The sequence below is a fragment of the Rhinolophus sinicus genome, chromosome X (assembly GCF_036562045.2).
Source record: "Rhinolophus sinicus isolate RSC01 chromosome X, ASM3656204v1, whole genome shotgun sequence".
Classification (NCBI taxonomy): Eukaryota; Metazoa; Chordata; class Mammalia; order Chiroptera; family Rhinolophidae; genus Rhinolophus; species Rhinolophus sinicus.
Window position 1 is genome coordinate 85,523,278 of NC_133768.1, and position 18,822 is coordinate 85,542,099.

General features: G+C 37.2%; 1 protein-coding gene across 13 annotated transcripts in view; it reads right to left on the reverse strand.

Moving 5' to 3' along the window:
• THOC2 (THO complex subunit 2) overlaps positions 1-18,822 on the reverse strand; it is a 152,773-nt gene that overhangs the window by 59,460 nt on the left and 74,491 nt on the right. For all 13 annotated transcript variants that reach the window (XR_012493507.1, XR_012493508.1, XM_074324168.1 and 10 more), the window contains 4 exons: positions 14,075-14,167; positions 11,115-11,270; positions 9,869-10,041; positions 8,419-8,614 (listed from right to left, as the gene is read on the reverse strand). Coding sequence is in view for 11 of the 13 variants with exons in the window: in XM_074324168.1 (XP_074180269.1) it covers positions 8,419-8,614; positions 9,869-10,041; positions 11,115-11,270; positions 14,075-14,167 (618 nt within the window). In the remaining 2 variants the exon portion in view is untranslated. The remainder of the gene's footprint in view (positions 1-8,418; positions 8,615-9,868; positions 10,042-11,114; positions 11,271-14,074; positions 14,168-18,822) is intronic.

Below are 18,822 nucleotides of genomic sequence, written 5' to 3' on the forward strand. Positions count from 1 at the left end.
AATCAGATATGAAAGAGGGGAAGTTACCACCAATGCCACAGAAATACAAAGGATCTTCTAAGAAAACTGTGAAGGACTATACACCACCAAATTCAATAACATACTTCATAGAAACACATAGCTTTCCTACGTTGAATCATGAAGAATTGGAAAATCTAAATAGACCACACAACACTTAGGAAATTGAATCAGTCATCTGAAAGCTTCCCAAAAGCTTCACTAGTGAGTTCTACCAAATATTCAAAGAGGATCTAATGCCTATCGTACTCAAACTCTTCCAAAAAATTAAAGAAGACACAATGCTCCCTAACTCATTTTATGAGGCCAAAATTACCATGATCCCAAAAATTGGTAAAGATAATGAAAAAAAAAGAAAATTACAGACCAATGTCTCTGATGAATACAGAAGCAATAATCCTGAACAAAATTCTAGCAAAAGAATACAAGAATGCATTTAAAAGATTATACATCACGACCAAGTGGGGTTCATCCCAGAAACTGAACGATGGTTCAACATGTGCAAATCGATCAATGGAATACACCACATAAACAAAATAGAGGACAAAAATCATTTGATTATGTCAGTAGATGCAGAAAAAGCATTTGACAAGATACAACATCCATTTATGATTAAAACAATTAATACAATGGGTATAGAAGGAAAATACCTTAACACAACAAAGGCCACATATGACACACCCTCAGCTATTATCATAATTAACTGAAAAACTGAAGTCCTTTGCTCTACGTTCAGAAACACAACAGTGCTGTCCCCTATCCCCTTTGCTTTTCAACATAGTGTTGGAAGTCCTTGCCAGAGCAATCAGGCAAGAGGAAGGATTAAAAGGCATCCACATAGGGAATGAAGAAGTTAAATTGTTACTTTCTGCAGATGACATCATGCTACATATAGAAAACCCTAAAGATTCCACCACAAACATATTAGAAACAATAAGTGAATGCAGTAAAGTTGCCTGCTACAAAAATCAATGTACGAAAGTTCATTTGCATTCCTATATACTAACAATGAAATCTCAAAAAGTTTTTTATAAAAAATTCATTTTGTAATTGCAACAAAAAGAATAAAATACCTACAAATAAACTTAACTAAGGATGTGAAGACCTATACACTGAAAACTATAAGACATTTTTAAAAGAAATTGAAGAAGACACAAAGAAATGGAAAGACATTCCATGTTCATGGATTGGAAGAACCAACATAGTTAAAAAGGCATATCACCCAAAGCAATATACAGATTTAATGCAATCCCCATCAAAATCCCAATAGCATTCTTTAAAGAAACAGAACAAAAAATCACCAGATTTGTATGGAACCAGAGAAGACCCCAAATAGCCAAATCAATCCTAAGAAAAGAGAACAACGCTGGAGGTGTCACACTCCCTGACTTTAGCTTGTACTACAAGGCAACAATAATCAAAACAGTATGGTATTGCCAGAAAAACAGACACACAGACCAATGGAATATACTTGAGAACCCCAAAATAAACCCACATAAATAAGGACAGATAATTTTTGACAGTGAAGCCAAAAACATACAATGGAGAGAAGACAGCCTTTTCAATAAACGGTGCTGCATGCAAAAGAATGAGACTGGACTGCTATCTGTCACCAGGTACCAAAATTAATTCAAAATGGATCAAAGACCTAAACATAAGACCTGAAACTATAAAGTGCATAGAAGAAAACTTAGGTACTATGGACCTTGGTGTCAAAGAATGTTTTATGAATTTGACCTCAAAGGCAAGGGAAGTAAAATCTAAAATAATTGAATAGGATTACATCAAACTAAAAAGCTTCTCAACAGCGAAAGAAGCCATGGATAAAATAAAGAGTCAACCAACTAACTGGGAGAAGATTTTTGCAAATAATGCATCCAATAAGTGGCTAATATCCAAAATATATAAGGAACTCATACAACTCAATGACATAAAAACAAACAATCCAATTAAAAAATTGGCAGAGGACCTGAAGAGACATTTCTCCAAGGAGGACATACAGATGGCCAATAGACATGAAAAAATGCTCAACATCACTAACCATCAGAGTAATGCAAATAAAAACCACAATGAGCTATCACCTCACCCCAGTTAGAATGGCTATCATCAACAAGACAAATAGTAACAAGTGTTGGAGAGGCTGAGGAGAAAAAGGAACCCTCATACACTGTTGGTGGGAATGCAAATTGGTGCAGCCATTATGGAAGCCAGTGTGGAGGTTCCTGAAAAAATTAAAAATAGAATTACCATAAGATCCAGCATTCCCTCTCTTGGGTATCTACCCAAAAAATCAGAAAACATTTGTCCATGAAGATATATGTGCTCCGATGTTCACTGCAGCTTTATTTACAGTGGCCAAGACATGGATACAACCAAAGTGTCCTTTGATAGATGACTGGATAAAGAAGATGTGGTATATATACACAATGGAATATTATTCTGCCATAAGAAAAGATAAAATAGTGCCATTTGTGACAACATGGATGGATCATGAGATTATTATGGTAGGCGAAATAAGTCAGACAGAAAAAGCAGAGAACCATATGAGTTCACTGATACGTGGGATGTAAAACTGAAAACAACAGAGGAACAAGACAAACAAATGAATAAAGAAAAACTCATAGACACAGACAACAGTTTAGTGGTTACCAGTGTTTGGGGGGGAGAGGGGTGGTAAATGAGGGTAAAAGGGATCAAACATATGACGATGGAAGTAGAACTGACTCTGGGTGGTGAACACACAATGGGATTTATAGATGATGTAATACAGCATTGTACACTTGAAATCTATGTAACTTTACTAACAATTGTCACCCCAATAAACTTTAATTAAGAAAAAGAAAGAAATAAATCGCATTTCTGTCCCATACCAAATATGTGACCTGGGACAAGTTATTTAACTTACAGCACAAAGGATTTGGTAAAGATTAAATGAGCTGATTCACATGAAGTACTCAGAATGGGGCCTGGCATTGAGTAAATGCTCAAGATTAACTATCACTATGATAAGTAACTTAATCCATTAACATCAACTGGGTGCAAAAAAGCACCAAGGAATTCATCTTCAAGTGTGTAGGTGCTATCAAAAACATTTAAGTATGTCAAATGAGCATATGAAAGTGTTTTACAATTAAAGAAAAATTTGAAGATAGCAAAATGTTTCCATTCATATACAAATATTCTATAGGGCCACCCCACACTTTTAGGCCTGAAATAAAGACCAAAATTGATTAATATTCTAGAACAATAGTTCCCAAAATTTGGTCTTTGGATCAGCAGCATCAGCATCACCTGCAAACTTGTTAGAAATACAAATTCTCAGGCCCGCCTAGTAGCTCAGGAGGTTAGAGCTCCATGCTCCTAACTCTGAAGACTGCCAGTTCGATTCCCTCATGGGCCAGTGGGCTCTCAACCACAAGGTTGCCAGTTCAATTCCTCGACTCCCGCAAGGGATGGTGCGTTCCGTCCCCTGCAACTAAGATTGAACACAGCACCTTGAGCTGAGCTGCCGCTGAGCTCCCGGATGGCTCAGTTGGTTGGAGCACATCCTCTCAACAACAACATTGCCAACGATTCCTCAACTCCCGCAAGGGATGGTGGGCTGTGCCCCCTGCAACTAGCAATGGCAACTGGACCTGGAGCTGAACTGTGCCCTCCACAACTAAGACTGAAAGGACAACAACTTGAAGCTGAATGGCACCCTCCACAACTAAGATTGAAAGGACAATAACTTGACTTGGAAAAAAGTCCTGGAAGTACACACTGTTCCCCAATAAAATCCTGTTCCCCTTCCCCAATAAAACAAAACAAAAGAAAACAAAACAAACAAACAAACAAAAAAGTAATACAAATTCTCAGGTCCCATCCCAGACCTACTGAAATAGAAACTCTGAGGACAGGGCTCAACAATTTGTTTACAGAAGACTACTAGGTGATTCTGATCCATGCTGAAGTGTGAGAATCACTGTACAGTAAACCCTCAGTTAATATCGTTCATAGGTTCTGCAGCTTTAAGCAAAACAATGTATAATAAAACCAATTTTACCATATGCTAATTGATGTAAACAAGAGTTAAGTTCCTATGGCATCTCATCAACATTATAACAAAATGACATTATTCAAGGACCTACTGTACTAGTAGTCCTATACTAACTACCTCAAATTTAAAAATTACTAACACACACAGAGATAAATGATTACAAATAACTATAGGCAGGAAGACTAGTTTGTTAAGTGATAGATGGTGTAAGTATATAAACTACTTTCTAAAAATATGCACAATTTATATATATAAGCAACTGCAAGCTTATAAATGAGAGATTTTTTAAAACAAAAAATTTTTTAATTTTTTTTTAAAAAAAAAATTAAAAAGTTTAATTGTAAATACATTACTTGAAGCTAAGGTCACACTCCACCTTTAAAGGCAATCATATTAACCTTGGTTAAATTTCTAGCTAGGCAAAAAAAACCTTTAAACCTATAAATACAGAACAAATGATTTACTATACTGAAATATTTTTATGGCTCAAAAATAAACCGGGTGCCAGCCCGGTGGCTCAGGTGGTTGGAGCGCCATGCTCCTAATGCTGAGGTCGCAGGTTCGATTCCCACATGGGCCAGTGAGCTGCACCCTCTACAGTGAAGACTGTGAACAACGGCTCTCCCTGGAGCTAGGCTGCCTTGAGCAGCCAGAGGTCATTGTCAGCTGCCATGGGCTCCTGTGTGCTGTTGCGGGCTGCTGTGCTGACATGGGCTACCGTGTGCTGCTAGGAGCACCGGGTGGCCAGCGTGAGTGGCCGGCAGCCATTGTGAGTGGCTGGCAGCTGGCGAGAGCTGCCGTGAGCTGTTGTGAGTGGCCCACCAACGACCAGTGACCGACTGCCTCAGCCGGGGTGAGCGCAAGGCTCAATACAAGCATGGGCCGGGGAGCTGTGTCCTATACAACTAGACTGGGAAACAATGGCATGAACTGGAGTGGGAGGGGGAGGCAGAAGAAAAGGGGAAAATAATAACATAAAATAAAAAATAAATAAAAATAAACCAAATTTCGAACTCAGACCACTGGAAAGATTCACTTTTCCTACCACAGCCTTAGCAACGGAAGAAGACAAATTTCTTCCCACACTGTGATCAAAATAAACATTTTTTGTCATCCCCTCTGCCCCTATACCTCTGCAAAAATAGAGACTGGAGTTAGGGGCAGGCATCAGGCACAACTGTGATAAACAGAAGTATAGGAGGGCTGCAATGGAGAGGGCAGAGAGGAAGGGTGACAGCTCTAAAATCTGTGCACCTTGGTAACAATACTGTATATGTTTATGCGTATGTCCACGTACAGGACTTCCACAAGTTGGATGTTTGGTCTCCTGCTTAGAAGTTTATGGTACTTGCAGCCAAAGAAAGAATTTCAGAAGAAGAGATCCAAACATTACATTTTTCCTTTAAAAAGGATAGTATTAGTAGGTAAAATGTATGATGAGAAAGAGGCTATTTTACACTGTCTCAAAGTATCTCCCCACAAGATCCATATTAACAAAGGGGAAACAGAGTAACTGTACAGTAGAGAAACCTGGCAGCCATCGTGGTTAATGTGATCAATGTTAACATCACCAGTAATGGGACAAATTGATTTCACATGCTTCCCAATATGATATACTGGGAAAGATATAAACTTTTTTTTTCTTTAAACAGGCACTAGTTAACATGAGTCATCCTTTTCAGACTATAAGGATCAAGATAACAAAACACTGTTATGTTTCCTTTTTATGTGAACGGTATATAATAAATTATATCTATAGTAATAAACTACTTAGCAGATTTATTCAGAGTACATTAGTGAACATTAAAAAAAATTAATCTACCAGCTAAGTATTAAAAGCCAAGTCAAATATTTCAGGGGTTAAGGGATTAATATATACAATAGCTGTTAAATTTTCTATGCAGTTACTGTTGTCAAAAATTAAAATTAGAGACAATCACCTAAAAATAAAAATAAAAATAAAAAAATTAGAGACAATCACCAAACACCAAAGAACTGAGTTTGTGCTTGTAACAATTTCTAGATTCTTTTGGTTGCCTTGTTTTACAATTGAAAATAAATTTTGTATTATTTTTCTGTTTCAAGACCTTAGGTTCAACAAAGATCTCTTCAAATAGAAAGAGCAAACCATAAAAGAAAGTACTACTAAATTGGAATTAATTAAAATTTTTTGCTTTTCAAAAGACTTAACAAAATAAATAGGCAAATCAGACTGAGAAATGATAAAAGACAAATAACCTAATTAAAATAGGCAAGAGATTTGAAAAAGACATTTCAATAAAGATGATTACAAATGGCAAATAAGGACATGAAAACATGTTCAATATTACTGATCATCAGGGAAACGTAAATTGAAAGCACAATAGATACACACCCATCAGAATGACTAAGTTAAAGGACTAACAATATACCAAGTGTTGATGAGGATTTGGAGCAATTGGAACTCATACACATTGCTTACAGGAATGCAAAACAGTCACACATGTTGAACAGTTTGGCAAAAAGATAAATATCACCCATATGGCCCAGCAATCCCATTCCTGGGAAAACAAAATCATGCGCCCCCACCCCAAGACTTGTACAAAAAATATTCATAGCAGTTTTATTTATAATAGTTCCCAACTAGAAACAACCCAAATGCCCACCAACTGATGAATAAACTCTAGTTATGTCTATATAATGAAATAGTACTTAGCAAAAAAGAACTTCTGACATGTGCAAAAACTTGGATGAATCTCAAAAGCATTAAGTGGGAGAAACCAGTACATTCTGTATAATTCCTTTTATATGAAGCTCTAGAAAAATCAAAACTATAGTGATAGAAAGCCTATCAGTCGTTGCCAGGAACCAACAATGAAGGGAGGGAATTTATGGCAAAGGAGGAAGAGGGAACTTTCTGGGGTGATGAAAATATTGTGGTGGTGGATATACAACTGTATACATTTGTCAAAACTCCTCAAATTGTACAGCTAAAAATCAATGAAGTTTACTGTATGTAAATTATAACTCAAAGCTGATTTAAAAAAAAAAAAAACATGAAAGGTTACCATTTGGGTAGTGACTAGAAGGGAAACTCAGGTGCTGATACTGCTCTATTTCTTGATCTGGGTGGTGGATACATGGGTGTTTAATTTGGAAAAAGTCACTAAGCTGTACGATTATGATCTGTGTATTTTCTGTAGGTATATTTATTTCAATAAAAAGTTCACTAAAATATATTTTTTAAATGAATCCTGAGCAGCCTGAGGTTCAAGGGACTTCATACAAATAGTGGCAATCATTCAAAATAGCAGCCAAGAGGGCCAGCCCAGTGGCTCAGGTGGTTGGAGCACCATGCTCTTAATGCCGAGGTCACCAGTTCGATTCCCACATGGGCCAGAGCTGCGCCCTCTACCGCTAAGATTGTGAACAATAGCTCTCCCTGGAGCTGGGCCGCAGTGATCAGCGGGAGGTCAGAGGTCGGCGTGAGCTGCCGTGTGCTGCCATGTACTGCTGTGCTATGGTGGGCTACCGTGTGCTGCCAGGAGTGGCTAGTGGCCAGCGTGAGTGGCTGGCAGCCAGCAGCCAGCATGAGTGGCTGTGGGCTGCTGTGTGCAGCCGTGGGCTACCATGTGCTGCCACAAGCAGCCGATGGCCAGTGTGAGTGGCCAGCAGCAGCCGGCAGCCTGTGAGAGCTGCTGTGAGCTGTTGTGAGCAGCCAACTGATGACCGGCGACTGACTGCCTCAGCTGGGGGGCTCATAATATCAGCATGGGCCAGGGAGCTGCGTCCTACCCCACTAGACTGAGAAACAACAGCTTGAATCGGAGTGAGGGGGGAGGCGGAAGAAGGGGGAAAAAAATAGCAGGCAAGCAAATAACTGAGCAAGGGGAAAGAATGCCAAGTTAACTACTAATTACAAGAGGAGATTCAAAAAGCATTCACTTGTCCAAAGGATATTTTCCTATGTGGGGAACTTGACTAATAACCTAGCTAGATTTAGGATAGATGAGATAGATAGATAGATAGACAGATATAATTATATAGATACGAGTACATACTCTATGTAATTTATGTGTGTGTGTGTGTGTATATATATATATACACACACATATATACACATATACACCTACATATGTGTATATACATATATATGTATACATATGTATGTGTATATGTATATACACATACATATGTTTATATATATGAATAAATGGTTAAGACACGATGGACTTTCCCTAAACCTTACTCAATATAACCTTTTCTTAAATCAGAGTTCACTTTCGTTTTATTTCTAGGGATATATATATAATACAAATATATTCAGAACATTTTCATTTCAAAATTTAATTTTTTGCTTGGAAGAAAAAAATCTTACTAACCTCCTTCATAAATGATTTGCCTATGCGCACCACTTTTGCAAATAAAATGGGATCGTGAGAAAGGTGAGGACCAAGGTAACAGAACATATTGAAGACATCTCTCCTCAAATCTTCAAAGCTCTCTGCTTGTTTTGGTGCTCTCTTATTTTGCAAAGCATTAACAGGTGAGCCTTTAGCACCTTTAGGAACGCCAACTCTATAAAAACAAGCAAAATTTATATGTACATCATACCTCATTTTAAGTTAACATCGTCATATTTATCAGTAAGTATATCTTTCATTGCTCATATTTGCTTTCTATATTTCAATTGTGCCTACCTTTATCATACCAACTAATATAACTAGTAGAAAAAGACAAAAACAATACTCATTTGAAAAAAATCAGACCTCATAGAGCAGAATGTTTCAAATTAACTACATAAGAAAAGGAAATCAGACAAATGCAGATTCTAAGTAACATTTAACATATGTCATATGAATTTGTTTTTAGTTAAGTTTGGCCAGTATCAGCAATTTGGATATGGGAATGGGGAACAAGGGTTGGACCTCAGAGACACTGGAAGATGAAACAAACAAAAAAATACAAATATAACAATACTGACTCAAGTCAATAAACATTTCTCAATTTGGGTCCCACTACCTAGACTGAGTATGAGGTAGGGAGCGGTAGGGAAGGTAAGCAGCAGCATAATGAAAGAGAGTGTCACACTAAAAAAGACAGCATGCCCAGAGTTCTCACCTGCTGAGCAGGTGTCCTGCTGTGGAATCACTGGGGTCACTCTCTGAAAAGAAGCCTTCATGATCTACAGCCTGGATGGCACTAAAGGCAGCAGCCAGCAGCTATACACAAGTCAAAGGGCTGGGGTTTTTGAGGCAGGCTCTGATCTGTGGAGCTGAAGCCAGAGCTGCTTCCAACACTGCTCTTAAGTATCCTGAAAGTAGGCTGAGGGCTCAAGGACCAGTCAACCAACACTGTAACTAGGGACAATGAGAAAAGCTGCACTAGCAATTTCTAGAACAGCAGCCAATATTCCAGGAGACATGAGGCAAGCAGAGAGGCAAGGTCCTCACTCAGAGCCATTCAACATTGATAGAGGAAAATTACACTACGTAAAAGCCTTAGGATTCTCTGCCCCCAGTAGAGTAGCAAAAGTGAAAAACAGAAGAATGGAGTTTTCATTCTCAATGGAGCAAACCCAACCTAGAAGTCTAACCTATAGTTTTTAAACCACATTGCAGCACACGTTTTCCAATACCTGGTCTAGACATTAGGAGACAAATCACTGATTCAAAGACATATTAGACTGATACACTCTGAACAGTTCTTACCTTCTGATAAAACATACTAAAATATTTGCATGGTTTGAGGAGACAAGATAAACATGCAGATTTTTCTTGTAGTGCTAAACTACTTCTACCTCAATGTTTAGCAAAGCATACAGTAACATACCTTCGGTAGAGAGGCTCAATAGTTATGTGAATGAGCTTGCAAATAGCAAGGGCTATTAGCTTATGTGAAGCTGCATAGTATGGAGGCATCTGATCCATAATGTTCTGTGCATGCTGCCAATCACCAATCTTTAATAAGGCTTCCAACAAACCAAGTTTCTGGTTGTCAGGTGGCTAAAAATGAGCAATTACAGAAAAGATATTCAGAATACAGATACCAATAAATCTTAACATTTTTTCATTTAAAAAATTGAGCTAGGGCTGGCCCGGTGACTCAAGTAGTTGGAGCGTCGTGCTCCTAACACCGAGGTCGCCGGTTCGATTCCCACATGGGCCAGTGAGCTGCGCCTTCTACAGCTAAGATTATGAACAACCGCTCTCCCTGGAGCTGGGCTGCCATGAGCAGCCAGAGGTCAGCGTGAGCTGCCATGGGCTGCCCCGGGCTGCCGTGCTGCCATGGGCTACCGTGTGCTGCCAGGAGCAGCTGGTGACCAGCGTAACTGGCCGGCAGTCAGCATGAGCGGTCATGGGCTGCTGTGTGCTGCTGTGAGCAGCCGACCGACAACCGGTGACCAACTACTTCAGCTGGGGGGAGCGCAAGGATCATAATACCAGCATGGGCCAGGAAGCTGTGTCCTATACAACTAGACTGAGAAATACCTGAACTGGAGTGGGGGCGGGGGGAGAGGTGGAAGAAGGGGAAAAAATAAAATAAAAATAAAAACTTGAGCTAAACAACACAACAACATATATCAACAATAGCTGCCATCATGGGAAATACAATGGCATGTTCCTCAAAGTACAATCAAGTCTTTTAGCCACTGAAAAAAAAAAAAGAATCTGCTTTTTCATTTAGCAGATACTATGTGACAGTTTACAGACATGAATTAAGTTATACTTAATTTTTATTGGGTCACAGGGAACTAGATTTCATTCACCTTTGAGAATCCCTTTAGGACTTGACAGACATTAATATGCAGAGCACAGTATAGTGAATACATTTGTGATTTTACTTAGAATATTTTGAAATTTATGTAAGAAAAAAAAACATGGCAGCTTCTTTTGGGAAGGTGCCAATCAAATTAAAAAGAAAACCACCTTTACAAATTAGTATTCCAAAAACCAGGTTCCACCACAATCAAAATTAAGAAATTATCTTTCCATAAGTTGATTACTATTACAAGTTAAATTTCATAATTCTAAATCCAGAAAACAATGTTAATTTTACCAGAACGAATTATATATACCTTCTCTACTTTCTCCTCTTCTTTTTCCTTTTCTTTCTCTCGCTCATCAATTTTTTCAGAAGACAATACAACCATTGTAAGTTTTCTAACAATTTGCTTAGCTTCCACAATTTCTCGTTTGTGTTCATCCATAATGCAATTATCAGCTGGAAGAAGCTAAAAAATGGTTCATTAAAATTTCATGAAACAGCTAATACTATTTGCACATGTAAAAAGCAATAAGTCTAGCCTATTCATGACCATGATTTGCCTTCTAAATAAGTTTCTCTCCACTTTCTTAAAATTTGACAAGGTTAAGTACTTGAATTTTGTACACCTTTTAAAATTAGGTAGTAGTTCATAGTTTAATGTCTCCTGTCTCTTAGAGGTCCTAAATTAATACAATACTACAATAATGATGCTTACCATTAAATCAGCTTACCCAAGAAAATGTGTACCTGTTCCATTAAAAATATTATGGGTTTCCCCTTTAAAAGCCAAACTCCAAATTAAATAAAAGTACTGCACATGGACCCAATTTGGAAGAGGTGAGCTACTGAATTACATAAAGGGGTAAATTTGATTCCTCTAAATGAAATATCTCAAGTAGAAAAGTTATGAATTTGACATCTCACTTTTCACTTTCTAGATATCTATTTGACTTAAGTCAGAAACTAGTTTCTAGTTTAGTACAAAAGAGAAAGTGTATAGTTGACCATTATGAAAAAGGATCAAGTATCTCAAATACAGCCATCGTGTATGAGTGGAAAATGGTTAATGCAGACATTTCATAAAATACAGACACAAAGAAAAATACAGCCAATAAATCATTATTTAGTTTCAGGTAGGCACTATAGTGAGTTATAAAAGAAATGTTCCTGCCCCTAGAAACGCATAATCTATTTCAGAAACTAAGTATAATGCAAAGTAAATGATAAGTAAACAATAAAACAGTGAAATATTCAACTACATATTGTAGACTTCATTCCATTAGTCAAAAGAAGGGGGGAGAGAAAAGTCACTGCGGACTTGTGCAAGGAGGTAAGCAAGATTTTTTTCTCATTCTTTATGCTCTCCACTGGCAATCAACCCCATTTTTATTGCTTTACTTATCTGCCATAGGTCTTCATCTTTTACCTAGACTACTGCAATTGCCTCTAAAATCTCCCATTATAATTAATGGGTGAACTGTAATTTTCTTCTTATAGTTCTCTCAATTTCTAGTTCTGTGTATTTTGAGAATATGTATATTAGGTATATATAAAGTTACAACTGTTATATCTTCCTAGTGAACACAACTTTATTATGAAGTAACTCTCTCTTTTTGCCAAAAAGTCTATTTTGTCTAACAGTAATAATTTCCCTGGTATATTTTTCTGACCCTTTTACTTTCAACCTTTCTTTGTCCTTAGGTTTTAGAAGTCTCATGTAAATTATAAACTGGCTTTTAATATCCCATCTGAAAATCTCTGTCACCTTAACAGAAACACAGTCCACCTGCATTTACTGTTAAACTCAAAGATATCAGTAATAAATCTATCATTTTTGTACTTTCCATTTGTCCTGCCAGTCTACACTTACAAACTCATACCTATGTCTTCAAATTCTACTCTGACGAATTTTCCATGTTCTCAGTTTGTATATCACTTCTACACTCTAAATTTTGAATGACTCTACTCCCGACAAGAAAAAAAAAATCCAAACTCCTTACTATGGCACTTAAGACCCCCCCCTTCACACTTTTGCCTTAACCTACTTTTCCATCCTGAACTCCCCCATATACCACCCTAGGCTCCAACCACGCTGAGCTTCCTGGTGTTCCCCTAAGGTGATATGAAGACCTTTCATATTCATATCTCTTGCCTTTATGCTCAATTAATTCTACCTACAAAGTTTTCTACCTTTAAAGCATGGCCAACACCTACTCATCTATCAAAATCCCATTTTAACATCACTAGTTTGAAAAAAGCCTTCCAAAATCCACTCTGACAGAAATGACCACTGTCTATCCTGGGCGCCCACAGCACTATGTGAACACCTCCAATATAGGTCTTATTATATAACGCTAAATGTTTTATCTTGCTAGACTATGACTGCTTCCAGGGTAAAGATCAAGTTGTATTCAACTCCGTAACCACAGTACACACACAATGATAGGCAAGAAGTTAGAAAGTGATCTCAATGGCAGTGAAGATGATGTCATCTTTGGACTGGTTTGTTTTAATTCATAGATATCCTAATGTACAACCTAATAAAACAGAAACTTCTATACTACAAACCTAGTTTTTTCAAATTGACAAGCCACATTAAAAGTCATCAATCACAACCACATACATACTCTTCTAGATCCTGGATCCAGCAATAAAAGCATAATACTAGTCATTTATTACCCAGTAAAAACACAAGAAAAGCCATTTGTTAAACGTATGTTCCTCCCCCTAGAAATGCATAATCTATTTCAGAAGCTAAGCATAATGCAAAGTAAACGATTAGTAAACAATAAAAGGAAACAGTGAAATATTCAACTACATATTGTAGACTTCATTCCATTAGTCAAAAGAAGATTTTCCCGTTCATCCTGAATGCCTAAAATTAACATGTTGGGGAGAAGGAAGAAGTATCTAGGTAATCCCATATTTCCTATAATTTGTGAATAACAGAAGTCTAAAACCACATTGGTTAGAATTTGGCCTCTCTTCCCATGAGATAGACCCTGATGACAATTAAGAACTTGAACTTCATATCCAACCTTGAACTTTGTAAGGGTGATATCTGATAAAAAGATATCTGATTTCCGAAGTTTGTAAAAAAACTAAATTAATTCACTTTATAAAATAAACACAAAGTAACAATGCATTATGGCTTCAAAAGTTGAGACTTAAGAGCCTAGGACTAACCTTGGGTACTATACAGCTACCTATCCCTCTTCCCCCATCCCTGAGATGGACAACCAAACATTCTTAGCAGCCCACTTGACTTACATGTACATAAAGATCGTCTAAATCAATAAGATTAAATTGTAGAAGCACTGCTGCAACTCTGTATAAAGATGAAGGAGTCTCTCCATTTGGTTCCTTGAAAAACAAAAGAAAAGATTCTATTTAGTGCATAAAGTGTAACTAAAATCATATCATTCACCTACCAATATTTAAGAACAATTAGATCAAATAATTCCTGCTCTACAATAAGCACATTGCTCTTCCTGAGCATACATAACATCTGAATTCAGGACAAAGATAATTATGTTAACATCCCTTTTCACATTGGGACATCTTCTGATGAACACAAGGAATTTCAAAAATGGACACGTTTTACAATGCATGCTAATGTTTGAATAAATCTAAAAATTAAATACAAGGGAGATTTTAAACTGCGTAACATTTAGTTTGGGTTTCTGTTCACTTGTATGTTTTCTTAACTTGCTTTTTTCAAGTAGTTCTCAGTAAAAATGCACATAGACAAGACTGACAAATTTGGAAGTGCAGAACCATCTGTGTCTGCTTTGTACTATTCTCCCTACTCTTTTATTTCTTGGGTTTTTGCTAAGTATGTATGCAGGTCAGCTAATTTCCCCCTTCAACATAGGTGTCTATACATATTATACATGCATAAATCAACATTTTAAAATATGGAATGGCCAATTTCAGGCAAGCCCTGTGGACCCTACAAAGAAACAGAAGAATCTTTGAAAACTATCAAGGAGGACTTTTCCCTAATTTTTAAACTGCTTGGGGTCAGATGAATGGAAAAGTGAAGTGAGGACAACTGGCAATTAATAAATGGCCAAATGGAAATGAAAAGCAATGACAATACATTATGTTATGCTTGTACTCAACACTGAAAATGAGATCTTTCTAAGTAAGGCTCCCCCCACAACTGTGATAGGTATTGTGCACATAACATGTGAAGCTAACCAAACTAACAGATTATCTGATAAAGAAGGCACCATTTCACCATAATTTTTAAGACAAATAAGTCTTCAACTTAAAAATGGTTTATAAATTCTAAATGTTTATAAAAGGTTATTTAGTATCAAAACATTTTCCCATAAAAACAAAAGGTGATCAGGGTTTCAGAGCAAACCCACAAAAGCTAACTATCTGACTTGAATTCACCAAGAGTACTTTCATTATTCCCATTATCTCTGTTTAAATGAGTCACCACAGGAAGCCCTGAGTCCCAGGCCAAATGTCAATTCCCACAATCTGATCCTCATATTGCTCTGCATAATCCCTGTTCTGTCCTATCCTACCTTTCTGCATTCACGAACAACTTCCATGGAATCCTCTGGAATTCATGATCCATCCTCAGCAAAACCCCCTACCTCTCCTCTAAATGTTCCCTCCACCTTCATGCTCAGAGCCTAGCATTACCTAGGACCACCACATCCACTGTAACCCAGTCAAGTGGTGGCTATTTTCCCCAGACCCGTCATACTACTAGGCCCACAGGTGGGGTACAAGTCATCTTTGCTTTTTATAGTTGTTTTCACACTATTCTCCCTCCACCCTCTCTAAAGGCCACCCAGCTTTTAATTTCCTATCACTCACTATCCCTTACTATTGCTGCTATCTATTTTCATTCAATTGTGATCAAATAAGATATTTTTTAAGATTTCAATTTTTCAAATTTATTGAGACTTGTTTTGTGGTCTACAATAGGGTCTATCCTAGAGAATGTTCCATGTGCACTTCAGAAGAATGTGTTATCTATTCAGGATGGATGGAGTCTTCTATATATGTCTGTTAAATCTAATTGGTTTATAGCAGGGGTGTCCAAACTTTTTTCAACGTTTTTCACCAAGGGCCATACGCAGTAAAATACACAAACAGCCGGGCTACTCACTTGAGGTAAAGTACATATTGCTTCACCTGGTTTATTTAAGTAAACTAAATATATTTTTGGAATTTGCTGCGGGCCAATTAACAATGGATTGTGGGCCGCAGTTGGCCTGCGGGCCGCAGTTTGGACACCCCTGGTTTATAGTGCTGTTCAAGTCCTCTATTTCCTTACTGATCTTCTGTCTAGTTTTACTATCCATTAATGAGAGTTGGGTATGGGAATGTCCAACAATTATTCTAGAACTGTATATTTCTCCCTTCAATTCTGTTAGTGTTTGCTTCATATATTTTGAAGCTGTTTGTTGCATATGTGTTTATAACTGCTGTGTCTTCTTGACAGAATGTTGTCTATTGTAAAAAATTTTTATCTTAGAGTCTATCTTGTCTGATATTAGAATAGCCACCCAGCTTTTCCTAGATACTATTCACATGAGATAACTATTTCCATACTTTCAACATATTTGTAGCTTTGGATCTAAAATGAGTCTCTTATAGATAGCATATAGTTGGATCATGCTTTTTTACACATTTTGCTGAACTACCTTTTATTTACAAAGTTTAATCCATTTACATTTAAAGTAACTGTTAACAAGGAAGGACTTCTGCCACTTGCTATTTGTTTTCTATATGTCTTATTTTTTGTTCATTTCCTCCATTTCTGCCTTCTTTTGTGTTTGTTTGGTTTTTGTTTTGTTTTGTTTTATTTTGTAGTGTACCATTTTGATTCCCTTCTCATTTCCTTTTCTGTCTTTAGTTATTTTCTTAGTGGTTATTTTGGTATCGTTACAAATAACATTTTAAACTTGTAATAATGCAGTCTGAATTAATACCAACTCAGCTTCAAAAACTCTGCACCTGTACATCTCTCTCCCTCCCCTTTTTATATAAATTAGATTTATAGTTATTGTTTTATTCCTTTGTCTTTCAAAACATATAGGAAAAAAGGAGAAGCTACAACCCCCCCCCAAAAAAAATACAATAGTATTGGCTTTTTATATGTACCTATGTAGTTACCTTTACCAGTGTTATTTATTTCTTCTTGTGGCTTCAAGTTACTATGTAGTGTCCTTTCATTTCAGCCCAAAGGACTTCTTTTAGCATTTCTTGTAGGGTAGGTCTACCAGCGACAAACTCCCCCAGCTTTTGTTTATCTTGGAACATCATAATCTCTCATTTTTAAAGGACAGTTTTACTTGATATAGAATTCTTGGTTGACAGTTTTATTCTTTCAGCCCTTTATATATGCCATCCCACTGTCTTCTGAAGAGAAATCAGCTGTTAATCTTATTGAAGATCTCTTGTATACAATGGATCACATCTGTTTTGCTGCTTTCAAGATTATCTTTGGCTTTCAACAATTTGATTATAATGTATCTTGATGTGGGTCTCTTTTGAGTGTTTGCGGAGCTTCTAAGATGTGTAGATTAATATCTCTCATCAAATCTGGGAAATTTTCAACCGTTAATTTTTCAAATAGGCTTTCTATCCCTCTCTCTCTCCCCCCTGCCTCTGGGCCTCTGTAATGCACATATTGGTACATTTTATGGTATCCTATAGGTCCCATAGGCTCTGCTCTTTTTCCTTCATTTTTTCCTCTTTCTGTTCCTCAGACTGAATAACCTCAATTGATTTATCAAACTGGCTGATTGTACCCCTCTAGTGAATCCTCTTGTACCCCTCTAGTGAATCTTGCATTTCAGTTACTGTACATTTTTACTCTGAATTTGTTTGGGTTCTTTTTTATAATTTCAATTTTGTTATTGATATTCTTTTGTCTGGTGAGACAGTGCTTTCCTAGTTTCCTTTAGTTCTCTATCCATGGTTTCCTATAGGTTATAAGCATATTTAGGGCTGTTGATTTAAATTACTTATCTAGTAAATCCATTGCCTGGGCTTCCTCAGGGATAGTTTCTATTCTTTTTTTCTTGTGAATGAGCCATAATTTGTTTCTTTACATACGACATTATTTCTTGTTGAAAATTAGACATTTTGACTATTATGTGGCAACTCTGAAAATCAGCTTCTGCTCCTTCTCCAGGGTTTGTTGATGCTGCTTATTGTGGGTTATTGTTGTTTACTTGTTTAGTGACTTTTCTAAACTCATTTTATAAAGTCTATATAATTGTCATGTATGGACACAGAAATCTGTGTTCTGTTAGCTTAGTGGTTAGCTGTTTTAAGATTTCTTGAAGGCAGGAAGGCAGAAAGGAAGGAAAATAAAAAAAAAATACTTCCCCACTCTTTGCACATTCGCTCTTTGTTAGGGCACTCTTCAACATTTGGCCATGCCATTTACAATTCTTCCTTAGTCTTTACCTCCTGCTTGTTCAGAGCCTGAAGGCCAGCCAGAGGAAAAAGCTTAGGGTCTTCTCGCCCTTTTCTGAGCATGCATCCAGTTCTGGGCATGTACATGGCCTTTTTTCCTCCGATTCTGTGATATGTGTGTCAGCTTTAAAAAGCCATTATTCTCCCACATATCTCCTTATTCAAATTCTTCCTTCCCAGGCTTTCAGTCTCTCTATTGCTGTCTAACTGTTGCCTCTTGCTCCAGGCTGCTAAAGCCAACAGTTATGCCTTTAAATGCTTTGAGCAAAAGCTGCCCAGCTCTGGGGATGCTCCCAGTCAGGTGAAACAAAAATAGGCCCTTGTGCTAGTCCTGCAGGGAGCAGCCCACAATTCTTTGAGAATAATTCTTTGTATCCTGTGGCATTAGCAATCTGCACTAGGAGTGCAGGCTTCTATCTTCACAGTCACTATTGATCTGGGTGTGATGGATAATAGGCAGGGAATTTAAAATGTCACAGTGCTCTCTTATCCAAAAGCAGCAGTTCTTTCTTCACCAAGGCTTTCTTGGTTGTTGTAAGTTTTTTATGAAATTCCAGAGTTCT